Source organism: Chrysochloris asiatica, unplaced genomic scaffold (assembly GCF_000296735.1).
Source record: "Chrysochloris asiatica unplaced genomic scaffold, ChrAsi1.0 scaffold00313, whole genome shotgun sequence".
Classification (NCBI taxonomy): Eukaryota; Metazoa; Chordata; class Mammalia; order Afrosoricida; family Chrysochloridae; genus Chrysochloris; species Chrysochloris asiatica.
This window is the reverse complement of record NW_006408831.1, coordinates 2115247-2125342: the sequence shown is the minus strand read 5'-3', so window position 1 is coordinate 2125342 and position 10096 is coordinate 2115247. Positions and strand designations below refer to the sequence as shown.

At 40.2% G+C, this 10096-nt stretch overlaps 1 protein-coding gene across 1 annotated transcript in view; it reads right to left on the bottom strand.

Annotated features, from left to right (window-relative positions):
- DMGDH (dimethylglycine dehydrogenase) overlaps positions 1-10096 on the bottom strand; it is a 114303-nt gene that overhangs the window by 68238 nt on the left and 35969 nt on the right. Inside the window, exon 6 of the mRNA XM_006875190.1 lies at positions 2159-2407. Within this exon, the coding sequence (XP_006875252.1) occupies positions 2159-2407 (249 nt within the window). The remainder of the gene's footprint in view (positions 1-2158; positions 2408-10096) is intronic.

The window sequence follows — 10096 nt, the reverse complement described above, 5'->3', positions numbered from 1 at the left end:
AACCATGGCAATGAAATGATATACAATAGAATGAATGTAAAACTAAAGTTCTCCCATGTAAACTATCATATAATTCACAATAATACATTAAAAAAAAAAGTACTGCTATTCATGTTCCAGTTCCTACATGCGTAGGATTATTACAAATAAGACATTTCTGAACGTTTCTGAGATTAGTGGATGATTTGAGACAAGTTCTCTCAGTAAAATACCTGTTTTACTTAGTCTTATTAGGATGCCTTCAAAGGAAAGATTTAATCAATACATTGAACTCAAGGTCAGCTCAGAAGATTATACTCTTTTTTGGGATTCCCAAGAGGTAATCTTGACAGATATTCCCAAAGGACACAGAATAAATGCAGAGGAGTTTTATAAACAATTTTCATGAAAATTGTGTTGTTAAGAAAAAAGCCAGGAAGATCCTGGTATGGCACTGTAGGATAAAGCACTGGACTACAGGGTCAGTTTGAACCACAAGGTTGGCAGTTCAAACTCACCAACCTCTCCTTGAAAACCCTCTATAGGGTCACTGTGAGTTGGAGCCAATTCAACTGCACTTAACAACTACAACAGCATTCTTTGAGGGTAGTAAGGTTGTCTTACAAGACTTTCATAAGGAAAACTTACCCCATACATTGTATAGTTCTGATCTTGCCCATTCAGACTTCATTTTGTTATCAAAACTCAAAAAATATTTCAAAGGAACACCATTTGAGTCCCTTGAGAATACCCAAATTGCCATATTGAAGTAGTAAAAATCAGAGTGAAGAATTCCAAGAGAAGGATTATTGTCATTAGGTGCCTTCAAGTTGGCTGTAACTCTTTAATAACACTCTGCACAACAAAACGACCCACTGCCTTGTTCTGCACAATCCTCACAACTGTTAGGTTGGAGCCACTGTTACAACCACCATATCAATCCATCTCATTGAGGGTCTTCCTTTTCTTCATTGCCCCTAAACTTTACCAAGTATGGTGTCCTCCAGGGAACTGTTGTTATTGTTAGGTGCCATCCAGTCGGTTCCAACTCTATGCACAACAGAACAAAACACTGCCTGGGCCTGCGCCATCCTTACAATTGCTTTTACATTTGCACGCATTGCTGTTACCACAGCGTCAATCCATCTTGTTGGTTTTCCTCTTTTTTGCTGACCCTCCACTTTACCAAGCATGATGTCCTTCACCAGAGACCTATTCATAGGTTTTCAGGGGCTAATATGAACAGATTTCTTCCTCATCTGTTCTTAGTCTGCATGCTCCACTAAACCTATGCATCATGGGTGATCCTGCTGGTATCTGAAACACCAGTACCATAGCTTCCAGCGTCATGGCAACACACAAGCCACCGCAGTATGATAAAGTGACAGATGTGTGCGGTTAGAGTCATGGAAACACCACTTTCCCTCTTACATATATCTAGGTGGAGGATGTGTTGACAAAAATAGGTTTACTTTTTGATATTTTTGCTTAGCAAAGGTTTCTATGATTTTATAGCAAGACTTCTTGAGTCACTCTTACATGTACCAAAATTTGTTTATCTGTTCATCTGTTGTTGGGCACTTAGGTTGTTTCCATCTTTTTGCTACTGTGTTTCAGATATATTTTGTGTTTCCAATTGCCTTAGTATAATAGCAGCTCTATCCAAATCTTGGTGGTGGTGGTTACATGCTGTGGAGTCGGTTCCAACTCACAGTGACCCTGTACAGGGTTTCCAAAGCTGTAAATCTTTACAGGAGCAAAAAGCCTCATCTTTCATCCGCGGAACAGCTGGTAATTTCAAACTGGTGACCTTGAGGTTTGCAGTCTGATTCGTAACCACTACCCTACCAGAGTTCCTTATTTACGACTAGATAAAGTGGTAGAATGAGGAAAAAGGGGTCGGGGAGAGGGCAGACTGTTAGTGCGGACCGGTAAGGATATACCTAAAGCTTCTGGAAGCAGCTAGAACATGTTTCTTCAGCTTCTCCTCACACTCACCACCGCCAAATCTTCCATCTTTCCTCAAAGAAGTTTCACTCTCTGCTGTGAATGTTCAGAGGGATATGAGGAGAAAGCCCACCTCAAACCATTCACCTCTAACATTCTGGGTATCTGATAGGCCAGTATTATGGTGTCATTTACCTTTTTTTATTTATTCCTTTTCATTTGCTGCACCCACCTGGAGGGACTCCGCTGCTGACCCAGGAGTCCTGAAGTTTCATTTTCTCCTGACTTTCGTATGGACCAAACAAAAGTCCATCTCTTTCCTGTCGGAGGTAATAAGATCCTTCCAGGTCACGAAGCACAGGGAGTTCGCGTTTCAAAGCTTTCACTTCAGGTATAGTCGATGTAACAACATATTGATGCTGAACCGGAATGAGAGGGTGTTCTAGTCCAATCATTTTACCAACTTCACGAGCCCAAAATCCTTAAACACAAGTCATTTAAACATGTAACCATATATAAACATTCCACATCTAACAAAGATAATATAATAATTTAAACTAAAATGGAATAGTTTGGAAGACATGTCTTAACAATCTTTAAAATATTTTGTCATTGTAAAATTGAATGGAGTAAAAGAAAACAAGATAATATTGTACAATACATATAATTAATGTCACTTAACTAAAACTACCAGCTGTTCTGCAGGAGAAAGATGAAGCTTTCTGCTCCTGTAAAGATTTATAGCCTTGGAAACCCTGTGCAGGGTCACTATGAGTCAGAACCGACTCCACGGTACTGAACAACAACAACAACTATGTTTGTAAGAAATGTTGTAATAGCAAGATTATTTTAAATGTATATATATGAGTGTGGCACTGTAGGATCAGCAGTGGACTGCGAACCACAAGGTCAGCAGTTCAAACCCACCAGCTACTCCTCAGAAACCCTGTACAGGGTCACTATGAGTTGGAACCAACTGTACAGCACTTAACAACAACAGCAACAACCACAACACAAAGAACAAACATGAGCAACATTTCAACATATGAAAAGAAAAAATTTTACATTCCTCAGAAACCCTGTACAGGGTCACTATGAGTTGGAACCAACTGTACAGCACTTAACAACAACAGCAACAACCACAACACAAAGAACAAACATGAGCAACATTTCAACATATGAAAAGAAAAAATTTTACATTATCCCAAAGTTTTGAAGAGATCTATAATGTAAGAAAAATTCCCGGGAAGGTATTTTTCCCATAAGCAAAGATGTACAGGAAAACAACAACAAAGAGCTTTATTTTATGAAAAATAAGTTAAAATATGATCAACATAAGACATAATAATAATGTTGTTGTTGTTAAGTACTGTGCAGTCAGTGTCAACTCACGGTGACCCTGTACAGGGTTTCCGAGGAGCAGCTGGTGGGTTTGAACCACCAAATGTGTGGTTTGCAGCCCAGTGCTGATCCCACAGCACCACACCAGGAGTCATAATAAAGCCCTCCAAGATAGCTTGTCTATTCCCCAAACTCTCCTCAACTTGTTGCCTAAAATTCCACAAATACAGTTTATTAACTGAAAATTGGAAAATGTATAGACTTTGGGAGAGAGAGCACATGAAATGTTATCAGTTATTTTAAAAAGTTCACTTTGAGTAACTTTTTAAGATCCTCTCTTGTAAAGAACATGAAAATACCAGGAGTCAGAGCCAAGAGAGAGGATGAGCCACAGCTAAAGGAAGAGGCACCCAAGCAGTGGTGGCGGTGATGTGCCATGGATCAGTTCCGACTCATAGCAACCCTGTACAGGGTTTCTGAGGCTGTAAATCTTTACAGAAGCAGAAAACCTCATTTTTTTTTTCTCCAGCGGAACAGCTGGTAGTTTAGAACTGCTGACCTTGCACTTCACAGCCTGATTTGTAACCACTATGCTACCAGAGGTCCTTACTAAAAACAACTGTTTTTCACTCCACAACTTGCTTGGGAACTGTCTTACTGGTGGATATGCATGTTGCTGTTTTTTCATTTGCAAAAGAGAAAACAAGATAACATGAAGCTGAAAAGGAACTCTGATTCTTGCCCAGGCTGCCCCTTTAGTGCATAGATGTGCAGGCTGAAGTCCAGAAATGGTAAGAGACCTGCCCAAAGTCACTTGGGATCATCACATTTTTGGTTTTCTTACTGCACAAAGCTTTTATTTTAAAAAAACCAAAACACCCTTCACGTGTATAAAGGTATTTTAGGATCTAAAATGAGAAAAAATGATTATTACTTGGCAGCGATGTAGTATCACCTGACTTATCAGTAAGATATGTTGAAGTTTGTCCCATAATAATTTTGAGTAATCATTAAAATGATCAGTGAACCTTGACTTCTTTTTTTAGAGAGTATACTCTCTAATTTTAAATCATTTATTTCTGCTTTTTTCCCTGAATCTAATAAAGAGTTCTGAAATCCCTGTCATTATGAAGTTAAGGGCTAGACAAAGAATTATCAATTAGCCCAGATCATGTACTCTTAAAAGGCCAAGTTTATTTCCATTTAATCAATTAATTATCACTCCTGTGTCCCATTGTTTAAAATGTTACTAACAGCTAAGTTAGTCACATTTTTATGATAACCCCAGAAATAGGTACTCATTCACCATTTATCTACTATAAAAAATTCTGACCTGTAGGCACCAGCTGCTCCTTGGAAACCCTATACAGGGTTGCTATGAGTCAGAACCTTTTTAAAGTGTTGAAGAGCAAAGCTGTCAGCTTGAGGACTAAGGTATGCCTGGCCCAAGCCATGGTATTTTCAATAACCTCATATGCATGCAAAAGTTAGACAGTGAATAAGGAAGATTATACAATAATTGACGCTTTTGAGTTATGGTGTTGGAGGAGAATATTGAAAGTGCCATGGGCTGCCAAAAGAATAGACAGATCTGTGTTGGAAGAAGTACAGCTAGAGTGCTCCTTGGAGGCCAAGATGGCCAAACTTCATCTCTCATGTTTCAGACACATTGTCAGGTGGGACCAGTCACTGGAGAAGGATATCATGTTTGGTAAGGTGGAGGGTCAGAGAAAAAAAGGAAGACTCCCAATGAGATGGATTGGCCAAGTGGCAGCATTGATGGACTCAAGCGTGGCAACAACTGTGGGGTTGGCCCAGGACTGGGCAGTGTTTCCTTCTGTTGTGCGTAGGGTCACTATGAGTCAGTACGTACTCGATGGCATCCAACAACAACAATAACAACATGAGTCAGAACTGACTCAATGGCATTAAACAATAGCAATGACATAGGCATCAAAACTATTTGCTGGTCTTGAAAATCATTTAAAGATTTTATTTATTTTCACTAGCGGGAAGATATGAGTTAGCAAAATCAGAATCTTGTAGGTAAACATAGTAAAGACACATACTAGTTATGTATACTGGAGTCCTGGTGTGGCATTGTGGGTTAATGTGTTGGACTGCAAGGTCATTTGAACTGCAAGGTCAGTGGTTCAAGCTCACCAGCCGCTCAGAAACCCTATACAGGGTTAGTCAGAGTCAGAATCGACTAGGCAGCATTTAACAACAACAAGAAGTTAGATGTACTAGAGCAATTTGGAAAGTATAGAAAGTCAAAATATTTAGCCCAGTAATTCAAACCACTTCAGTATCCTCAATATTCTGTTTTAATTAAAAGCATAAATTGAAAAAAAAAAAATTCTGCCCCATGCAAGCATACTTATGAATATCTGAGTTCAATTGTTTGCTTATTATTGCACTCCATCATTAAAATAAAGTGAAAATGTATGGGAAGTAGTATCTAGCCATATTACTTCAAATTCCATAAACGACCTCTATACTGTTTTACCCTATTTGGAGGAGGGGGGAGCAGAGTCTGTTGGCATTCCCAACCTCTCTGTCTCAATCAAGCTAACCTAAATCTAGCCAGGATTACACTTCCAACCCTGCCCACTAGAGAGGCAAGTATGAAAGAGTCACCATAAAACCTACTATTATCCCTGAACAACAGCTGAAAAGTCAATAATAGTGAACTCTTGAAATGGTTTCTTTCTTTCTTTTTTTTCCCCCTACATCTTCAGTGATTAAAGACATGGGGTTAAAATAAAGGGTGAAGGTTCATGAACAAGTTTACTTCCTCGAGAGTGTCTATACAGTGACAATGACGGGCTGATTCTTTGATGCAGAGTATTAAGCAATTCTATTTGGCCGAACACTGGGCTTCATGTGAGCATAAATCAGTCACATTTCTGATTTGCCAAATAAGTAAAAGTCTTGCAGAAATTCTTCAGTGTTATGTCAAGGTAAGAATGCAAATGGGAAGTGAAGTCAAGAGAAACATTCATCATCATGCTAAAAAAAAACCAGTTGGGAGTCCTAGTGTGGCACTATGGGTCAATGCACTGGACTGCAAAGTCAGTTTGATTCACAAGATCGGTGGTTCAAGCTCACTAACTGCTCCTCGGAAACCCTATAGAGGGTCACTGTGGGTCAGAACCAACTCAACGGCACTTAACAACAACAACATCATAATAAATAGCACTTGTCCATGCTTCTGAGTGGCACCTAACAGGGTAGAATGAATGTAGGATGAATGAAAGTAGGGAATGCTTCAGGTACAAGAGGCAAATTAGACAACTGCACATATTGTACATCAAGGGTCCAGAAGCATCCATAAACGTTTCCTCAGCTCTACTCATTCAAGAATAAGGCCATCTTCTCCTGTAAGAACACCTATATGGGAACTCCATTGTATCAGAGAAGAATTTGTGCTCCATAGGGTTTACAATGGCTGATTTGGAGTTCACCAGGCCTTTCTTCTGAGATGCCTCTGGATGTTCTTGAACCTCATTTTAGTTAGCAGCCAAGCACATTTGTACCATGCAGGAACTCTGCCTATATTGTAGTGTTTCTCAAAAGTTGTTTTACAGACCACCTGCTACAGACTCACCTGGAGCACTTGTCTATTTCATAGATTTGGATCTCCCACACCCACCCATCCAGAACACCTGGATTTAAACCTTTGGGAAGATTGGGAAAGTTCCCTGGGTAATTCTTAGGACACTAGGTTGAGAAACAAGTTCTTTGGGAACTCAACTAACTAACTAACAGGGTACTGGATGACTAGGGAGTAAGAAAAGGAGTTGGGTAATCTTCAAGACCACTCAAAAAGACAGTAACAAGCTGAGGTTAGTGTCTACCATATTGGTGTATAGACCTATCAATGCAATCATTATAACAATTACAGCTATTACTATCATGAGTCCTGGTGTGGTGCTATAAAGTAAGCACTCATCCGAAAAGTCAGTTTGAACCACAAGGTTAGTGGTTCAAACTTACCAGCTGCTCCTTGGAATCCCTCCCTACACAGGGTCGCTATGAGTCTGAAGCAACTTGACGGCACTTAACAACAATTATTATACCTAAGAGTTATTAAGTGCTTTCCATGTGGTAAACTATCTTCTGAGTACCTTCAAGTATCAATACAGTCACTGCTCATTGTAACAATCGGACATGGGCATTGTTGTTTTTGTGAGTTGTCTACTGTCAAGTCAATTCTGACCAAGGCTATCCCATTTGAGCAAAGTAGACCTGCTCCTTAGGGATTTCAAGGCTGTGATCTTTCCAAAGGAGATTGTCAGCCCTTAATTCCAAAAAGCCTCTGGTTGGGTTTGAATTACCAACTTTTTGGTTAGTAGTCTAGCTGCTTGTGCCTCCCAGGGACCCCTTAGATGGGTACTATTAATTCCCATTTTACAAATGAGCAACTTGCCCAGGGCCATACTCAGAAAGTCCCCACTCTCCTTGTTTCAACAGACACCAGCGACTTCATATTCTTCTTTTTTTTTTTTCATTAGATTTCAGTGCTGGCCTGGTGGTGCTATGGTTAAAATGCTCAGCTGCTAACAAAATTTTTGACAGTTCAAATCCACTAGCTGCCTTGCAGGACACAGATAGTCACTGTCTGTTTCTGTAAAGATTTAGAGCTTTGGAAACCCTATGGGGCTGTTCTACGCTGTCCCACATGATCATTATGAATTGGAATTGACTTGATGGCAATGAATTTGGTTTGGTTTGGGGACTGCTGACCTGGCCCCAATTTTTGAAACATACTAGTCTCCCCAGGAACCTGGGAAGCATTTCATCAGCCAACATATTCTTAAACCAACTTAGTATGATGCCTTCCACAAATGGCGCTTTCACTAATAAAATTAATCTTTGTTCTGCTCAATACCAGAAAAGCCCTATCTAAACCTTTGCACTCGATTACTGAGGTTTATCCTTTTGGAAGCTTCTATTCCTTAAATAAAATTTTCTTAAAAACAGACTTGAGGACAACTCCCACTCCAAGACTGAAACCCAAAAGCAGCCATGTAAGCTTGCTGGCGACCACACTGGTCTACTTGTGAGTGGAAGTGGGGGAAAGACAGTAATGAAAATATGGGCTGAATTCGACCACGTTCCATAGACCCCCGTTGACCTGGTGAGACCTGGGGTCTCCTAAGCCCATGGACAAGGAGGGCTAGAGCTGAGAGTGAAGTGGCCAGCTGATACGAAGTGAAGGGAGATGCACAAGAATGCCTAAACTTGCATATAGTTCTCATTTGACATAACTTCAATAGCCTGATGATCACTACTCGACTAGAAGATTTAAAAAAAAGAAATGATAAAGGAAACAAGAGTAAATTTTATGAACTTGAGCTGTTCTTATAGATGTAGCTCAAAGTACCAACTGAGAAGGAAGGAATCTTCAACCTATTCCCTCTGTATGCAGGGTTGATAGGGACAGGCAACTTAGACATGGGGGATATAGAGGCACAAAATGACTGGCTTACAAGTTTTCAAGAGGAAGTTTAATTTCAGACTATGTGGGGGAAGGTAGAATCCCCACTGAATAGTTTTCATCTTGTCTAGACAGGTCAGGTGAAAGGAGATGAGGATAAGATTCTTATGATTCGATAGTGAGTAATTGTTATCATGACTAATTGCAATTGTCACAACTATAAAAGTAGAATTTTTGTAACATAAAGGAGGGAGTAGTTAATAACCTCATATGCATGTGAAAGCTGGACAGTGAATAAGGAAGACCGTAGAAAAATGGATGCTTTTGAGTTATGGTGTTGGAGAAGAATATTGAAAGTGCCATGGGCTGCCAAAAGGACCAACAGATCTGTTTTGGAAGAAGTGCAGCCAGAGTGCTTCTTGGAGGCCAAGATGACCAAACTTCGTGTCTCATACTTGGGACATATTGTCAGGAGGGACTAGTCACTGGAGAAGGATATCATGTTTGGTAGGGTAGGGGGTCAGAGAAAAAGAGGAATGCTCGTAGAGAGATGGATTGGCAAAGTGGCAGTATCAATGGGCTTCAAGTGTGGCAACAGTAGTGAGGCTGGCCCACGACCAGGTAGTGTTTCTTTCTGTTGTGCATAGAGTCGCTATGAGTCGGTACCGACTTGATGGCACCTGACAGCAACAACAAGTTAATTTTACATGCCAGGAACAGAGGAACCCAGGACCATCAATGCAGAAGAGCATGAGCAGAATGAGGGACCCTATCCAGAGAAGCAGTGACACCAGAGATGGAGGCAGAGATGAGGACGGGGAGAGAGAGAGCAGCTGAGGACTTATGGAAAGAGAAAAGCTGTGTGCTGCTGGCCAGAAGGCAAGCTTGCAGAATGTTCCCTTTGATTGTTTAAATGATTATATATTCCTGAGTGTTTTGTGTACATCACTCCACCACCCCAAAACAACAACAACAGGGAATAGAAGCAAATATTGTTGAATGATGATGCACAGAGGAGATTGTAATCATTGCAATGCAATGATGAGTGTTAAACCAATGTTCTCCCATGTAAACTATCAATTCACAATAAATTTTTTTAAAAAAAAGACTTGAAAATAATTAAACACACACACGTACATACAATCAGTTAAATTTTTCTAGAGAATTTTGCCCAGTGGAAGTGATGAAATGGAGAAGTAAAAACAGTTGATTATAGGTTAGAAATCTGATGTGAATGAGATCAAATATTGAGACAGTTGTGTCTTTTGTGTGAAGGGTTGTGTTCTTCACGTAACTTCAAGCAAGGTGCTGCCTGGAGTGACCAGGAACCCATGATGTGGAGTCCATGTGGCTGGGAAGAAGGCATCAGGGTCAAAGAACAGAGGG